Source organism: Solanum lycopersicum, chromosome 5, assembly GCF_036512215.1.
Source record: "Solanum lycopersicum chromosome 5, SLM_r2.1".
NCBI classification, from domain to species: Eukaryota; Viridiplantae; Streptophyta; class Magnoliopsida; order Solanales; family Solanaceae; genus Solanum; species Solanum lycopersicum.
In genome coordinates this window covers 62998718-63018136 of record NC_090804.1, presented here as the reverse complement: position 1 = coordinate 63018136, position 19419 = coordinate 62998718, and the positions used below count along the sequence as shown (strand labels likewise).

Below are 19419 nucleotides of genomic sequence, written 5' to 3'. Positions count from 1 at the left end.
GTGCATACAACAGCAGCTACTGCTACACCTCAACTTCAAACAAGTTGGGGCCGGTTATACGAATCAAACTCTGTTAGTGGTGTCACGGAACAACAGGACGAGTGGTAATAAGGAAATGACAGTGTCACTCTATTTAAACTCATCACATGATATATTCTCTACTAGCACATGAATCTCTAACACGACTAGAAGACTTCTATCCCGAAAAAAAGTGTATAGTGCTACAGCAACTACATGAATAAGAAGGCAAATTATGGACATAGACCAAGCAGAGATACATATCAACATGTAAAACACTGCAATAGACATACAACTTCAAAACTCATTCGTTAACTGTCCATTCTCACATGAACAATTTTCCATGTTATGTCAAACAACTTGAACAGGTATAATGTTCAGTTCTATAAGCCAGAGAGATCTGGCATCAAGGAGGAGTCAGTATTTAGAACCAATTGATTGTAGACTACTCTTTAGGTTCTTTATACAACACCAATAAACCAAACACAACAAGAGAATAAGTATCTGACTTAAGCCACTAACAATTTCTTGAACCAAATAGCTCCACCATATTTATTCAGTCATCTTCACTGGGGAACATTACAAATCTAATACACTATTTTAGAGAAGTTATGTCACCAAACGCTTATTGTATACATCATATAACCACGTCTCTTTCAATGAGTTGGATCAGGATTAAATTTTGCAGCTTCCCTCCAGATGAGCTCCTTGATATTATCTTCAGTGAGAGATGGCTGCTCAAAATCCAAACTGAAAGGCCTCGGACAAACAGGTTCTTCGTTGATTTCATGAAGAGGTGCTAAGTATGGGTGACAGAGAGCTTCATCAGCTGCAATAATCCAGAAAAGGGCTATTAACCAGAAAATCTTGTTGTAGTCTTCTTTTTCAAATTTCATTAGCATTTCAGTAAATTTAGAAAGATTTTGTGTGGAAATGAGCCTTAATACTCAAAACTCCACTGTAAATTCTTTACCTGTAATACGCCTGCTTGGATCAAAGATGAGCATCTTTTCAAGCAAATCTACAGCTCGGGGAGATGAATTTGGGAATCTGGCAGCAAATTGTTGCCTTGGGTACCTTGGAAGTTGTCTAACGTATCTCCGGGCATTATTACTCCGGAGAAACCCAAGGCTGGCATCATCTGGTGAGCCTATTAGCTATTGAAAAAACCAAATAGAGCATGTCAGTTGAACTGGATCAGCTCCAAGCAAAAAGGAACTTCTCAATGCATGCAAATTAACAGAAAATCCTGAATAAGTAGATAGAAAAGGTGCACAAAGTTCAAAAAACAAACAAAGATCAGAAGGAGAAATCAAACATGGAGCTCTTCTTATTCAAAGATTCCATCATTGTTCGACATACTCCTGCTAAAGCTAAGGTATCTGTTAGGATGATGCATGACTTCAAAAACTACAAATGCTAACTACTAGTATACCTCAGTGATAAGTCTCAACTGGTGTACGTAATCTCTTCCAGGAAAAAGGGGTTGTCTTGTCAATATTTCACCGAGTATGCAACCCACTGACCAAATATCAATTGCCGATGTATATTCTGAACAATTTAGTAGCAACTCTGGTGCACGGTACCAGCGTGTCACACAATATTCCATCATGAAATCTGTCTCAGTTGTCGTCCTTGCTAGCCCAAAATCTCCAATCTTTAGGTCACATTTTGCATTGACAAGCAAATTGCTGGGTTTTAAATCACGATGCAAGATATTGGCAGAGTGAATGTACTTAAGTCCTCGCAGTATTTGGTACAGAAAATGCTACAAAATGAAAAAAGGCAACCACATATAATGTTGTATAAAAATGAAGATAAGTTCCAAACAAATGCACATTATTATGGGAATATAAAACAACAATAAAATTTGTCTGTATATATTCGTAATTCTTATATCTGATTTACAATATGTGGACAATTTGCATCGTTTTCAGGTAATTAAATACGAATAGAACCAAAAACCTTAAAACAATGGGTGAAGCTGCCCATGACCTTTCAAACCCTTTTCAAGCCCTTATACAATTCAGTGGATCACCAGATAACCCAGTAAAGGAGACGATAGTAAGCCGGAATTCTTTTAAGAGCAATGCACCTTGGAGGGATAGGATAATTCATACAGAATATATCACTCAGGGTAACAAAACACTGTTCCTAACAGTACTGAAGAACGAAGATAGGTAGCAAGGTCAAAACAGGCCATAAGAATCTCTTCCAAAAATCTCTAGTGATTCTGAACCAATCAATCATTATTCTAAATCTTTACATGCATCCTGGAAGAGAAACAAATATTAAGAATCTGCGCAAGATGGGAAGTCATAATATAAAATAGTTTGTTTGGACACCTGAAAAGTGTTTACCGCTATGACTATGATTCAATTCAGAACGACATCTCCAAATAATAAATCCAGCTAGCTGGTTAGATTAAAAAAAAATTAAGGAATATTAGTACACAACATGAAGTGTAGCTTACTCGACAGTGTTCATCAGTCAGCTGTTGGTTGGAATGAATAATCTGATGAAGATCAGTGTCCATCAGTTCATAAACAATGTACACATCATTAAAATTTTTCTTTTGAGGAGGCCGTATAACATCTTTAATTGCAATCACCTGCATATTTGGAAAAAGTTGCATGTAAGTGGGATTCTGCATCACCTTTCACAAGATCTTAAAATGCTAAATATTCCAGGAGTACAAGAACAGTACTCAGAGATAAACAACAATAAAAATTATGATAAATGCACATGCTTCCCATTTTTCAAGTGGTAAATCTTATGAATAAAAAAACAATAGATCATCTTAACCTTACAAATGGATTGAACTTGACAATGAAACAGTCAATTTTGAAAGAAGTATTCACTTCAAACTTGTACTCTTCAAACACTAAAATTATATACTTATGCAAACTTCCCTTTTGTTTCTACGCCTCTATTTTCCAACTGAAGGCAGGAGATGGAGAAGGAGATGGAAATGGAGAGGGAGAGGGAGAGGTGACAGTAATATTCATTCCGTTCTTGTTTCTTTCTTTTCTCTTTTCCCCCAACATTATACATGAAAGTATGAATATAACTGGCGATACCAATGCTTACTGACATCAGAACCACTGAAAACAAGATAGTGTCTTTAGAGGCCCTAAGTTCTTTTCACATTGCCCCTCCTAGCCTGCATCCTTTTCTTCAGCCTATTCTAGAGATATAGCATACACCTCAAAACACCCAATACAGAGATAAACAAAATCAAATTTCCGTGTATATTACTTACAGCAAAAAACAAGGGAAAAACCACATATAAAAGGACAAGAGGGAAGTAGTGATAGATGTCAACTTTTTAGTGAATAAACAAGGCAAAGACATTTGAAGATAAATTGGTCAAAGAGGCACGGGTGCAATATTCAGATTTTTGGAAAGGTACAATACTCACATTCTCATGATCCATGTGACTGAGAAGCTTTATCTCTCTTAATGTCCTCTTGGCATCTATTACATTATCAAATGCATTCCCAATCTTCTTAATAGCTACTTCCTCACGTGTCTCCGAGTTCACAGCAGCACTGCAGCAAAAAATTTAAAAAAAATAGATTAACATGCAGTTTACCGTCACATAGTAATAAAATAGAGGAGAAACAATTTCATAGAGGATAAGTGCAACATATAAGATCCTATTGCAACACGGGAAAAATTTAATTAAATACTCTAGAACTTGCATAACACGGGTTTCAAAAAAGTCACATAATATATCATGTATATCATGAACATACTGAACAACTTCCAAGAGTTTTCATTAGATTGGTGGGACATGCATATACAAGCAAAAAGTAAGTTTGAGCAGAAAATGGTCATGCGAACGGAAACATAGAAGCAACCATACCCCTATACCTTCAGAGTCAAAAAGACTAAAATCTAATGGGAACTCATCATAAGAGACCTTATAGCTGTGTTGTATTAGGAAATGAACAATTGAAGAAGTGAACATCATTAAGCATCTCGCTCTTTCTCTTTCTCTCATAAGTCAGAGATATGGCTGAGCATGATCTGATTCAGTTTTTCACATATCAACCACACAATGTTACAAATTCACTGGATCCAACTTCAATTATCGAATACTTCGAAATCTTCCATGTTTGAACTAAATGAAACTCCCTCAACTTCACTTTATATAATAGTCTTCAATTAGGCAAAGAGTTTGAGAAAGAAAGTAAGATTCTTTGGCATGACATTTCTCTACTACTACAGAAACATATCCATGTCGTAAAATGAGAAGTTTAAAGTTAAAAGAGTTCTGATATCATTTTTTAAGATTCTAAAACAAAACAAAGGGTGTAATTAATAGTTTGGAAACCTATAGACAACAATCACAAAGAGCTTAAACCAATTAATAGTTGAAACGATGAAGCTATAACCTCAAGGTAAACAAACTTAATCTCCATGCAGGGACAAGCTTTTCTCCTCTTCAGAGAGCAGTATTTATGTAATACACACAAAAACTCACATACCTGTATAACTAATAAGAGGGTAAAAAGAGATACAGGGTTTAAACCTAAAAACAGGACAGCCGGTGCACTAAGTTCCCGCTATGCCCAGGGTCCAAAAAGTACACACAGCCCGCATTTCTGCAAGAGACTGTTTACACAGCACGAACCCCAACAACTTTACCAGTTAAGCCATTAATCCCTATACATACTAAAAAGATGGAATTTTTGTTTTTTCTTACCAAACCATTCCATTAGCTCCACGACCAATAGGTCTGATAGGAGGAACATATTTTCTTGAAACTTCAAACAGAGAGCCGTGCACATTATACTGAACATAACGACCCCCATGAGTTGGAACCCCTCTTATGTTACTGTGCCCACCATGATCAGCTGAACTTGAATCAAGAGACATCTCAAATGAAATTAACCCCAAAAGGGATCTGAAAAACTCAAAACAAGAAAAGGGGTTGAAGAATCTTGAACTATAACCACTCTAAATTAAAAAAAAAAAAAAGCTCCTTTTTTTCCCCAACAACAAGAAGAGAAGAAGAAGAGAAGAGTAAATGGAAATTTGGTGTCTTTTCCTTTTTGGGTGGCTAAATTGTGATTCCCTTTTCAATTTTCTAGAGAGTCCCTGCGTGATCATGTGGGAACTTTTGAACTGGAACGCTGCCATTGTTGTTGCCCGTGAAGTAAATTGACTTTGCATATCTTTTTCTCCTTCTCTTTATTGTTGTACTGGATGAGTCCTCTTCAAATTTTCACCACACAAGTGTATAAAGATTTGATTACATACGATGCTCTTCCATAGTACCTAATATACAATTATTTTGTGGCCATAATTCTCATTTTAAACTATAGTTAGGGTCATTTGGTTCATGGTTATTTGGAATAAAATCAAACACTATCGGAACTTCGAGTAAGGAGTATCAAAATACAAAGAAGTGAAAATCGCGTAAAAATCAAGGAGTGTCAATATGTAATTTATATAAGTAAAAAAAATATTTTTTTTCTAGCTACACATTATAATTTTCTGACGATGGGGGTGTCGATCGACACCCCTCAACTACATGTGACTACGCCATTGTGCACAAGTTATTCCTAAACTATGACTAAAATTTTGGACACATATATTAATTAAACTAAGACCCTATTATCCTGAATATTATACACATTTTAACTTCCGTGACACACTCTATGAATCCACACGGTTGAAGTGCGTGAGATATGTTTGAAGGCCACCAAAGACAAAAAAAAAGTAAACAAAATTTCTAAAAGATGGGTTCAATGTAATAAGATTTTAATTTAGTTAAAGTATGTCTCTAAATTTCGGTGATATTTTAGGAATACTTGTATCTAATTCTTTAAATTTATTTGTAATTTTGAAAAGAATGTCTCTTTCATTTTTAACTTTTTAATTTCGACTATACATACGACATATTTAAGACCACCAAATTTAAAGGGAATTTGATACATAAATCTAATTTAATTTAAGATAACATAATTTAAATCTCTTCTTTTACTTTCTTTTCTTAAATTTTCTGTCAAGTCAAACTATAACAAATAAATTAAAACGAAAAATATATATACATCAAAACTTGTATTCACAGAACATTTTTTTGTTGGAGACATAAAATTAATGAAGCATGTGGTTGGCGATATTGAATGATACATGTGAATCCATATATTATTTTACATAGAGTATAGAATATGAGACTAAGTAGGCGTTTGTCTATGTGATACTATATCACGATATGGCATTGTAAAATAGAATCAGTGTTTGGATATGTTATTTTACGTTGAATCCATCTCATGATATGGTATCATCAGATGTAATACAATATCCTCCAAAAATCATGATATGGAATCATATGGGAATACCATATCATGATTTGAGTTATTTTAATATAAAAATTGATCCACAAACAATCCCATATTTATATCTATTAACCATTTGTTTCACATATAAATAAAAATTATAATTACATCATTACTTTTTATAATTTATTATTCTCACCAACATATAATCACTTTAACTCACACTTCACGATTGTTGAGTAATAAAATCTTGAAGAGCCCGTGAAAGGTATTTCATTTTTACTCAAATATATTGATGAAACAATTACTTAAGTGGAAAATAAATAATTTTATGATAATTTATTATGCGATTTTACGATTTTTTGTTTATTTGATAATATTGAATGAACAATTGGAGCTATTTTATTAGTATTAAACTTATGGAATTTTTATATTTATGAGAAAATATACAACACCAAAATTTCATATCGCATGTCCAAACAAAACTCCAATTTCATTCCTTAATTCCATATTATAATACCACAGCATGATTCCATATCATGATACCATATCGCATGGCTAAACGGACCCTAAATTAGTTTCATTAACAGTGTAGGATTAAACTATTTAAACACAAAAATCTCATTATTATTAATCAGTGCATGCTATTACTTCTCCAATAAATATCATTACAAGTACTATAATGTGAAATATAACTAGTGTGGAAATTACACACGAATACACAAACCAAATAGAGGCAGAGCCTATGAAAATACATATTTTGATATTACATGAAAATGATAGCGAAAAAGAAGTGAAAGACGATAAGCAACGTAGGTATGACTTAGTGATTGATAAAATGGATTAACATCTTACGTTAAAATTCCAACTTAACGGCCAACATATATATTTATATCTGACTCCATGAACAAAAAGTACAACTAAGTATATGTTGAACTTCATTGGATGTGCAATAAAAATGAAACAAAGTTGCTATTAAACACACAATAAATTTGAAATCAACAAGAATATATATACTAAATAGTAGCAAAAATTTGACTATTAAAGGACTCTAAAACTTAAGTGGAAGGGCTAAAAGTGGCCTGTGACTAAACTTTCAAGCAAAATGGAGCTTTGACACCAGCTAGGGCAAGAATAGTCACCAAATGATATTAAAATATTAACTATACATAGTTATTACCACAATATTATTATCTTTTCTCAAATTAATATTTTTTTTAAACGGATTAAGAATTTTTAAAATTAAGTAATTTTATAGTATTATTATATTAATAGATTTAAAATACATTTTAAATTATTTTTAATTAATATAATTTAAGTTAAATAATAACAGTCAAAATTCAAAACATTTTAATTTATATGTATAAATCCTAGAAAACAACAACCCAAAGAGAGCCAAACACTAATATTGTAGTCTTGTGCCCTTTGTTATACCAATTTGATGATTTGTGAATTATTATTTATATTTGTTAATAATATGAGCTTTAATTAGGTGATTGTAGAAATTATTATGTTTGTATAAATTTTTAAAAAATATTTTAATAACGACAATCAAAACTCAAAGTACTTTAGTAGTAATAGAGATCGACACAGTATAGAAATAATAAAAATCATATGGTTCATAAGTGTCGATCCTATATAATGACAACCCAAGATAGTTACCCATTAGTGTTGTAGTTTTGCATATTTGAAAATTATTGCCTCTGTTCCTCATTACTTGTCTACTTCGAAATTGACACACCTATTAAGAAAAAAATAATTAATATGGTAAGTTTACCTTTTTACCCTATTAATTATGTATTTGATAAATTAAAAATTTAAGATTTTCAAAAAGTTCTATTTTTTTCAAAGTAGTAATTAATTAAAAGTATAAAAAGTTAAAAAAAAATATTCATTCTTAATTTGTCAAGAAGGACAAATAAGTAGGGACAATTAAAAAGAAAACGAACAACTAATTAAAAACAAAAGGAGTATATTTTAAAAAATTAAACCACATATTTAAATAATTAACAGAGTGTTTAGCATTAATGTTGTAGTTTTGCGCCTCTATGTTATGCGAACTTGATAACTTGTGAATTATTATTCATATTTGTTATTAATTTGTACTCTAATTAAGTAATTTTATGAATTATTATGTTTAAATAAATTTAAATTATATATTATTTTTATACATGATAGAGGTCAATATATTATAAAATTCATATAACTTATAATATCAACCCTATTAGTTACACTAAACCTTTTTATACTATATTAAATTAAAGAGTCTGGAATCTAAAGGATATAAAATGTTAACAAAAATTTTAAAATGGTATATGAATTTTATTTTAACCAAAAGGGCAAAATCGCTAGAAGAGCAAAGCCAGAAAAAGCAAAATCGTTGCAATAGCAACGATTTGCAAAATTTGATTTTTTTTTTAAAACATTATTTTTTAAAGATTTCCAAAATAATTTTTTAAAATGATTTTTTAATAAATCACTGCCTAAGCAGCGATTTTTTTAATTGTTTTTAAAATTTTTATTTGAATTAAAAAAAAAGAGAGAAATTAAGAGCAAATCGCTGCAAGTGCAACGATTTGTCTCCAAGAATTTTTTTAAATCAAATTTTTTAAAAAATTTTGATTACTACTTATTTTAAAAAATCATTAAAAAAATTTATTTTGGAATAAGTAGTAAAGAAATTTAAAAAATTAAAATTTCTACAAAAAAATTTAAAATTTTATTTTAAAAATTTTAAAATAATTTTTTTATTTAAAATAATAAAAAAGTTCTGGAGACACGCAGCGATTTGCTCTTAATTTTTTTTAAATTTCAAATAAATAATTAATAAAAAATTTAAAGAAATCGCTTGCTTATGCAACGATTTATTAAAAAATTAATAAAAAAAAGTTATATTGGAAATCGCTGTCAAGGCAACGATTTCTTTAAAAAAAATTTGTTTAAAAAATTTTTTTTACAAATCGTTGCTATTGCAGCGATTTTACTTTTTCTACCGAGCGAAATCACTGCTCTTTTAGCGATTTTGCCCTTTTGATTAAAATAAAAATTCATATAGCGTTTTAAAGTTTTTATTAACATTTCATACCCTTTAAAATTCGGACTCTTCAATTAAAGATAGACCCTCTATGTTTTTTAGCACCCTCCATGTTTTGATATCAAACATTCACATATTCTATGTTAAAAAAATCATACAAGTTTCATCCACCAATAATGATATTTCTTTTCTAAAAAATCTAAACAATGTATAGATTGAATGTTCTACATAAATGAAAATCAATATAAATTCTACATAAATAATTTTAAGGTAAAAAAATAATTTTATTTTAATATATGTGATTAAAAATACATTTCACTGAATGCGTAAATATAAAATTTTCACGGTACATTAAGCCTAAATATTTTTAAAAAAATATAAATAGTGTATTTACAATTGAATTATAATAGAAAAGTTTTAATTTATTAATAATTTATATTGAAAATATGAAATTAAATCTCATTTTGTGATCTTATAGAATAGCTTCATTGGAGACATAAAGTAGAAATTTATTTTTGTTACTTTCTACTTAATTTACTCCTCAATTTTAATTTATTAAATAAGAAACAAAATTGTTAAAAATTCTGTTAGGTGGGAGGAGAATTTTTTGTCAAATAATAAATGCTTTATACAATTTACTAGAAAAAAGCCCGACTTAATTTTATTTCTTTGTAATAAAGGAAAAAGGTTATAGCTATCTTTTCAGAGTTCTTACTAAATTCTGGACAAAATTTTTTACTTCGTCTATTTCTAATTGATATAATTTTTTAATTATCTCTAATTATTTATTTATTTTTATAATTTTTAAATTTATTATATCCATAATTAATCATTTTGGAAAAGATAAATTTTTTTAAAAATATTAAGTTTTTAACCATCCACTTCATAATTAATAATGGTAAAATGATAAATTTACTATGTTTTTTTTATTGATTTCTCAATAGATGTATCAATTCAAAAGTGAATAAGTAATTAAGGACAGAGGGACTAGATGTTTAACATCTCTCATTTTTAAATAATTTTCTTGAAAAGTGTGGCATTATTCTCTTATTACTATTTTTTTATATACAAGAAATGATAAATAAGAATATAATTTTACTAATTCGATCCTTAAAGAACTTCTTAAAATTTTTATAAACAAATATAAACATTTTCAAAAAATGTTAATGGCAAGAGTAATATAAAAAATTGCAAGAGTAATGTAGAAAAAAATAATTAATGTTCTTTTTAATATTATAACTGTTTTTAATAAAATAATCAACTAATATGAAATAACCAGATTACTTAATTTTTAAAATCATATGATAATTTATCTTTTGTGTTTGTTTTACCTTTTCTATTAAATATCAGTTATCATGTAACACATTTTTCAAAGCATTAAATTTAATAAAATCAAATGATATTCCCTCTAATCCATATTAAGTTAATTTTTTTTAGACATTTTTTATTTTTCAAATTAACTTAATTGTTCAGTTTTCAAAATTATTTTAGAGTGTTCTTCCAATTTACCTTTTATTAGTTAGTTTTAAAAATAATAATTAATTAATATTTAGTTATTTTAATCATAAATTTAATAATAATTAATAAGGATAAAAATAAAAAACGAGATTCAATTTATATACTAATTTATTTTCTTAAAGAATGTGAAGCACTTTGAAGATTAACTTAATATTAAATAAAAGAAATAATATAATAAAATATTAAACGAGTGTATCTAGTCAATATTTTATAACTATTATTAGACTAAGATTATTATTATTATTATTATTATTAACACCACCAATTCCAAATAAGCTTCATTTATGTATTTGATTAAATTAAAAGTGGCTTAGAAAGTAAGTTTTTTCTCTTTTTGTTCACAAATTCTTGAAAAATGTTATTTTTTTTTTCATTTTTCAATAAAAGCTACTCTTTCATTTCTAAAATTGGCATTGAAAAAAAGGGAATAAAATTAATTCTTCCTTCTCCCTGAAGAAGGGAAGAAGGCAGACGAGTATTACTAGAATTTCTCAGCTAAAATCCATTGCTAGATCCGCCCAACTGGTACACTTGTTGGAAAGAATGGAAATGCTAACTCTGTGTTGAAAATTCTCTGTTTTTTGATAGTTTTTTTGTTTATATTGATTCTGCATTTTGTTCTTCATTCTTAAATTGGTAATCAATGGCAGGATGGTCGAAAAGAGTTGATGGGTCAAGTCTAACGAGCTTCAGAAAACCGGAAAACCCAAAAAATGTTGTGAAAAATAAAGTAGATTACGATAATGCGAAGTTGTTGTTCATAGAAGTTTTTACTATATGTTTGAAAGAAGCTTCTGGGAGTTTGTGCTATAGGCCGTTACCGCCGATGTTGGGTGATGGGAAATCAGTGGATTTGCTTAAGCTTTACTTGGTTGTGAGGAAAAATGGTGGGTATCAAAGAGTTTCTGAAAATGGGTTGTGGGGTTTAGTGGGTATGGATTGTGGGTTCGATTCGAGTTATGGGATGGCTTTGAAATTGGTTTATGTTAAGTATTTGGGTGTATTAGAGAAATGGATGTTGAGAGTTAGGGAAACTGATGTTAGTAGTGTTAAGAGTAAGGTGAGTAAATGTGATTTGGGTTCAGACGGGGATGGAGTTCCTATGGATGTTGAGTTGGATCTTAAGAAGGTTCTAATGAAGATTTCGGATGAAAAAGCTAAAGATGGTGACAACGGGAATGGTGTTGATACTACAGATGGTGATGAGGCTCGGGATTTTGATGGGTTGAATGGAAGTAATGAGAAATTTGATGGTCAAAGTAATCTGGACAACAATGTGATTACTGTAAAGGATATTGATGAAACTAGGAGTGTTGTCTATGACAAAGAACATTTGAAGTCTGTCAAGGGAAGGGAAAGTGTTAGTGTTCTGCATGGAAATGGAACAGATGAGTCGTTAACGAAGTACACTATGGTTGAGGAAGATTGCGTTAGTAGGAAGAGGAAGCGAGAATCTTACTTGGATATGGTGAAGTGGGTAAGTGAAGTTGCAAAAAAACCTTGTGATCTTGCCATTGGTACTTTGCCAGACAGGTCTAAGTGGAAGGATTATGGGGCTGAAGTGGTTTGGAAGCAGGTTCTGCTGGTGCGAGATGACATGCTTTTGAAAAAGGATGTGGATCCATGTGCTCAGCAATCAATATGGCAGGTACTTTAGTTTCTTCCTGGAGATTGATACTTCATATTGTTTATGTATTCAGCAGTAGTTATTTCAGAAAGCTTGTATATATATGCCGTATTAATTTTATAGAATGTCTTATTTCTTCCGTTCGAGTTGAGAGTTCAACTCGTTGATATAATTTGTTGCTTTTTGGTCATTTTGATGCACATGTATGTGAGTGATGGTATGTGGGTGGGTGGGAGAGGGGTAACTGCTTGGCGTGTGATGGATATTGTGTGACATCTTCATCCATTTCTTTCAATTGTATCACTTTTACTTTGAATTTGTTCTAGAAAAGCCAAGGCTGCACTATCTTTTGAGCAATTCTCTTCTCATGAGATATCTTTTGGGATTGAGCTAGGCTCAACTGCCATATTCTCACATGGCATCTAAGCCAAACTTGTTGATCCATGTAGTTGTTTCTCAGTGTTGGGTCTCTGTAATCTAGACTTCATTTGAGTCCTTAGTGTGTGAGGGACTGTCCCATATTGGTTGAGGGAATGAGTTGTAGCCTCCTTATATATGGTCTTGGACAGTTCTTCCCTCGTGAACTAGGTATGAATGCGTATTGATACTTTATTCACCGTCTTTTATGAGACTACTCATAGACCTTACATATTGGAATTATATATCATTGGTATTCTTTTGGGTTGAGTTAGACCTAAGGGCTACATCTTCATCCAATATATAAAACTACCTTGCTTTTACATTCAATTATGAAGTTGACTTAGAAAGGCACAATTAAAGTTGCATTAGGACGCATTATGAATGCAATGTGCAGGTTCTATAATCTATCTGTAGGTTAATAGGGGCAGCTGTTTCATTGTGTTTATAGTAGGATGAAATCCTCCAAATGAGGCTATTTACAAAGTGTATTTCATAAGTTGATGAGATAACACATTTCTTGGATAGCAACGACAGGTCAAAACATTGTGTTGAGGATAGGAGCCATTTTATTCTGTCAAATACAGAAATAGTTGGCTTTTTAGAGATATGTTATGGCTTTGACTCATCTGAATTGTGGTAGGTTGTTATATAGACATGTGAAAGAGAAGAAAACGCAAGACATATGTACTTCAACTTGGGTAAAGATGGTCTAGACATTTTCTGCTAGGACAATGAATAATCTTTGACTGGTTATTTATCTGTAAGGCAAGCTAGCAAATACACAATCAATAGTTGGAAAATCTAGCCACACCAAGGCCCAAGTTTATTGGAGGGGTTAAAGGATTTTCATACGAAAGCTTATGGTTATGCTGTCATCACTGAGACTGATATGTTACTGCTAATTATACTCTATTTGAGCTTCTGTGTTGAAATGTATTGAGAACTCTATTTCAGCTTCTGAAATCTGATGATTTAGTGACATTAGAAATGTACTCCCTCCGTTTCAAAAAGAGTAGCCTAGTTTGACTTGACACGGAGTTTAGAAAATAAAGAAGACTTTTGAATCAAGTAGTCCTAAATTGAAGTTATGTGTGATGTACGAAATTATTTTTTAATCTTGTGGCCTTAAACATGCCACGTTGAAAACTGAAATTAAAATTTTACCAAAAAAGGAGGTCATTCTTGTGAGTCTTTCTTTTTGAAACAGAGGGAGTAATATTTACCATTTTCCTCTCAAAATACTCTTCCTTCCTTATGAGCATGCACCAAAGTGTTCTTACTTTTCTCTAATCAAAATTTTCACTTCACTAATTTTTGTTTGAATACTCTATTCTTAGTCATTTTTTAATTCAGTACAATTTTATACTTTGCTCTTGAATTTCGTGGTTTTAGGTCCATTAAAGTCTAGGATGCCCCAAAGAATGGTTACGGAATCCTGTAGTCTAGTTAGTATCCTTTTGGAGGTTTGGAATTGCTTTGGAGAGAGCTAAAACTATTATTTTTTCCGGTTACATAACATAAAATGTTTCTTTTGACTGAACAAAGTTGAATATGCTATTTTTACTTGTATTATCTGGGTATTAGTGAGATAAAATTGTATAGAATGTTCATAATGGATGAAAGTTAACTGGGGGAAGAGCAGTTTATATCCTATTAAGGATGTGACAAACAGTCCAAGTCTAGCTGACATTTTGGGCCGCGGAGTGGGGAAATTGCCCACAACTTATTTGGGTTTGCCTTTAGGTAATACACACAAAGATTTGAAGATATGGGACAACATAGTCGAGAAGACTGAAAAAAGACTAGCTAGATGGAAGGCTCAATACATTTCTTTTGGTGGTAGATACATTCTTATCAAATCTGTTCTAGATTCTCCCCCAACATATGTTATGTCTTTTTTCACTATACCGGCAAAAGTGGTTAAGAAATTGGACAAACTTAGGAGAGATTTCCTTTGGCATGGCTGCAAAGAGAACAAAGGATACAATTTGGTCAAGTGGGCGACAGCTTTGCATAGAAAAGATAAAGGAGGCTTGGGCATTAGAGATTTGAGGAAGCAGAACAACAGTCTTTTGATGAAATGGTTGTGGAGATACACAGGAGAGGCAAGCTTTGTGGAAAGATTTAATTAAATGTAAATATGGGGAGGATGGATTCTGGTGTAGTAACATATGCACGGATGCCTATGAAGTGGGGGTTTGGAGAGCAATTAGAAACTTATGGCCCAAGTTAGAAGCAAATTTACATATCAAGGTGGGGGATTGAAGGAGAACTGGATTCTGGTGGGATGTATGGATCAAACAAACCACCCTAAAAGACTTGTTTCCTGATCTATTTTTTTTGTGCACCAATTCTGAGGCAATGATCAGTGATTCCTGGACAGTACAAGGTTGGAATCTCTATTTCAGAAGACTTCTAAATGATTGGGTAATAGAGAGAGTAGCCAAATTATTGGAGGAAGTGGGGGATTTTGCAGGCACCAATACTGACAATGATGTTGTTAGATGGTCACACAGTAAAGATGCCATCTTCACAGTTGGCAGGGCATATAAAAAGGAGTGCAACTTGCAAAGCAGCAGATACCAGAGTTCATGGAAAAATATTTGGAGGACTGCAGCACCAACAAAAGTTAAACGCTTTACTTGGCTGGTCACCAGAAAGGCATGCTTGACGCATGAAGTCTTGAGAAAAAAAAAGATCATAATTCTGTGGTGCTCTTTATGTGGAAGACAGGAGAAACTAACTGTCACCTATTCTTACATTGTACTTCTACAGCACAAATATGGTCCATGTTTCTCAACTATTCAGAAGTGAAAAGGATTATGCCCGAACATACAACTGATTTACTTAGTTGTTGGATCAGGAGATAAGGTAGCAAGAGACAAAAGACCTGGTGGAATTTGATTCCACATTGCATTTGGTGGATAGTGTGGAAGGAGAGGAATAGTAGGAATTTTGAAGATATATCCAATTCCATTCACAAGGTTAAGTGGAATTGCATTGTATCTCTATATTTTTGGTGTAAAGAGATAGGATTAGAGGATTCAGATCAACTTTTTGATCAACTCTTAGAATTCTTAGGATCCTTGTAAGTATTTTGCTTTTTGTTTTTTTTCTGATTTTCTAAAGGTCCCCAGCATATCCTTATTGCTGAAGAATACAATGTTTACCAATTCTCAAAAAAATAAATAAATAATAGAATGATTTCCGACATTTTGAACTATTCAAAATAAAAGAATGTCACGTCTATTTCTGATTAAGTTGTTTTTTTATGAAGTCTTATTAAGTTGTTAGAAACATTATGAAGGGTTCTGGAAAGCAAAACGTAAAGTAAGATGGCACTCCCTCTGGTTCACTTTAAGTGATTTTGTAACCTTCCAAATTTGGTAAATGAGTGAAACTTTTTAAAATAATAGAAGGTATTAATTTTTCTCTCTCCAAATTTACTCGTCTAATACATGATATATGGAAAAATTTCTTCAAGGTCTTCACTACTTAATTAATATTGAAAAAGAGATACAAGGTAGATTGTAGCCTCTTGAGTAATGTTGCTATTAAGTGGTTTCTTAATGGGTGGACCAATTCTCAAAAATGACTTGTTATGGATTAGAGATAGTATATATATAATATACTTGCCATTTTTTGAAACAAATGGAAGTATATAGGTACAGATTGATGAGTTTCTTCATCAGTCATACTTAATTAGGTAGTGATAGCTATAAGTTAGAATATATTTAAAGGAAAAGTGAAATGGTGAAACTATCAAACCTGCCTGAGTTTAAATGGAGAAGCACCAAAGTACAATGATTTTGGCATCTATTGGATGAACCGGGAACCATATTCCACCTACTGTTGTATATCTCTGAATTTGGCAAATTATTATTATTGTTATTTTCATAATCGTGGAATCTGAGGCTCTGAGCTAGCTTGCATGCACTTTGACCTCTCACCATTTTCCGACCCACTTATTGACCACTATGCCACACATTATTATTGTTATTATCATCATCATCATCATCATTTCATGTAAATTTTGCACTGTGCTGAAGAGAAAAGGAAGAATTATGTCAATTTTCCAAATAGTATCGTATCATTTGTTTAGAATTTGTAGGTGAATTAGTAGAATTTGAAGAGGGTACAATTGAAAGGCTTTCATAACAATTCTCATATAGAAAATAGTGATCTGTCAGGAGATGGGTGTTCTTGGTAGAGAAATGCTGAATAATAGGTTTTGCAATTGCAGGCCTCTTAGATCATGTTTAATTGTTTAACTTTATTAGCAACTGAGATAGCATCCTTGGTTTATGTGCTTTTTTATGATTGAAAGTAAAACTTCCCCAATTGCACAAAGTTGCAGTACAGAGAGTTGTATCATTTGCCCTTTAGCTTTTATCTTTATCCTTGCATTTCTGCTTATCTAGCAGGCTATCATGTTTATGTGAACATCCAAAATTTATGGAAGATCAAAAACTTGGTCCAGGCTTTGGCTTAATCTAGAATTTTTTTTTGTCATTTAGATAAAACAGAAGATGCATCCATCTATGTATGATGATAATTCTGGTTCTGGAAGATTAAGATGCAGCCAGCGAGTACTATCTGCAAAAGATCATCTGAAAAAGAGGCGTGCAATGCAGTTTCTTGCATCACCTTCAAGTTCTCATAATGACGAGGATCAGGCCGATGTACCAACTGGTTCTTCTGCAGAGTCGGCAATTGGTTTTTGGTGGAAGCAGCGCAGAAAGAGAATACCTGTTGGGCCACAGTTTCAAGCAGATATTCCCGAATCGATTGAGGAGATCTATGAAAGTGACTCTAAATGGCTGGGCACTGGAATCTGGCCACTAGGCAAACGAGGGAAAAAAAGAACCTTAGTTGACAGAGGTCCTATAGGTAAAGGAAGACAAGATATTTGTAGCTGCAACACTAGAGGTTCTTATGACTGTGTCAAGTGTCATATATCCGAGAAAAGGAGGAAGCTTAAGATTGATTTGGGATCAGCTTATTGTGAGTGGAAATTTGATTCTATGGGTGAAGAAGTTGCAGTTTCTTGGTCAAGAGAAGAAGAACACAAATTTCAGGATATAGTGAAGTCGAACCCTTTGTCTGAGGAGAAAAGTTTCTGGAATGAGGTTTTCAAGTTCTTTCCAAACAAAAGCAGGGAGTCTTTAGTAAGCTACTACTTTAACGTCTTCCTTCTACGCCGCAGAGCCAACCAGAATAGGACTAATGCTGGTAATATTGACAGTGATGATGATGAATCAGAATATGGACCTAGATTTGATTGTTTTGGGCGTGATGCTAAGTACTCCATCTTTCGTTCCCCAAGTAAAAACACATCTGGATCGGAGGTAGTACATGAATCTTGAAAGAGTGATCATGGCATTTCCCAAAACTGTATATTGCCGGAGTTTTCTTGTGCTTTTGCTCTTCAGCAAGTTATTTCTTTTACGCCTGCAACACATGATCCAATCTTGGACTTGTACAATTTTTGGGTCAGTGAATTTTGGTGCTTCAACGGAGTTTCAAGGATATCGATTTTTCTCTGTTTCTTGGCCTGCACAGCTTGTCCCCATCGTCTTGATCACAAACATGTGAACACAATCTCTCTTTAACAGCAAAAAATTTTTGTAAGTTGATGTACACATGCTGTTGCAGTTTCTGATATCCTCATGGTATACTTTGAGATTATATTTTCCAACTCTCTTGTCTTGGCTTCTGTGTTCATTTGAAGCCTTTGAATACAGTCTTTTTTATCTTCTGTGTGTGTAACACAGAACTGGAGTCTTTCCGCGCAAAGCAAATACTATATCAAGAAGATGTCACTAGTTTTTAGCTGCTCAGAGTGAGCTTCATTAAGGGTAAAACGAGAAGTTTTAAGTTCGTGATGAGTTTTAAGTTTCAACTCATTATCTCAAGTCACCAAAATAGGCATGAATCACATATATAGTCATTTAGGTAATCTGGTAAATGGTAAGAGTTATGCATATATTAGTAATATAATATAGAGATTAGTTATAAGGGAATTTATGTATTATTTTATGCATATATTAGTTATATAGGGATTAATTATAAATCGTGCATAACAAAAACGATATTGAATCATATAATTAGAAATACATGAAACAACCTGAAATAGAACCCTAAGCATGTGAACAATGCTGATAACACTCACTAAGTAATAAATCATGCTCAACTGATTGGAGATTTTAAACTAATTTCGACTATATAACGTCACTCATATTTTACGATAAAATTCCCTAATTTCATACTTAAAATCTCATGTTATATTATCATATGAGTGTTATTAGAGTTGTTTATCTATGTAGAGTATTCTGCTTAAAAACAAGTTCGACAATGGCGACAGAGTCATAATTTTCATAAGGACTTCGAAATTTAAAAAAGTAAATACAAGTAATAGCCGGTTCAAAGGATTTGACATCTACATATTTTTCTTAACTAAATATAAATACTTTAATTTTCTGCCAAGGGGACAAAATTAATGTTAAATAATA

The 19419-nt window shown here is 32.0% G+C and overlaps 2 protein-coding genes across 2 annotated transcripts; one reads left to right on the top strand and one right to left on the bottom strand.

The window, feature by feature from the left end:
• Nucleotides 1–308: 308 nt before the first annotated feature.
• MAPK6 (mitogen-activated protein kinase 6) lies at nucleotides 309–5177 on the bottom strand. Its single transcript, NM_001247731.2, is given in 6 exon segments — nucleotides 309–847; nucleotides 992–1175; nucleotides 1454–1786; nucleotides 2492–2629; nucleotides 3440–3569; nucleotides 4730–5177. Coding segments are annotated over 6 exon segments (1131 nt in total). The 5' UTR covers nucleotides 4903–5177; the 3' UTR covers nucleotides 309–674.
• A 5983-nt stretch (nucleotides 5178–11160) lies between these two features.
• LOC101256091 (AT-rich interactive domain-containing protein 1-like) lies at nucleotides 11161–18605 on the top strand. The gene is made up of 2 exons (XM_004240050.5): nucleotides 11161–12508; nucleotides 17425–18605. Exons 1-2 carry the CDS (start codon nucleotides 11504–11506, stop codon nucleotides 18271–18273), a joined length of 1854 nt encoding a protein of 617 aa, XP_004240098.2. The 5' UTR covers nucleotides 11161–11503; the 3' UTR covers nucleotides 18274–18605.
• Nucleotides 18606–19419: the final 814 nt, after the last annotated feature.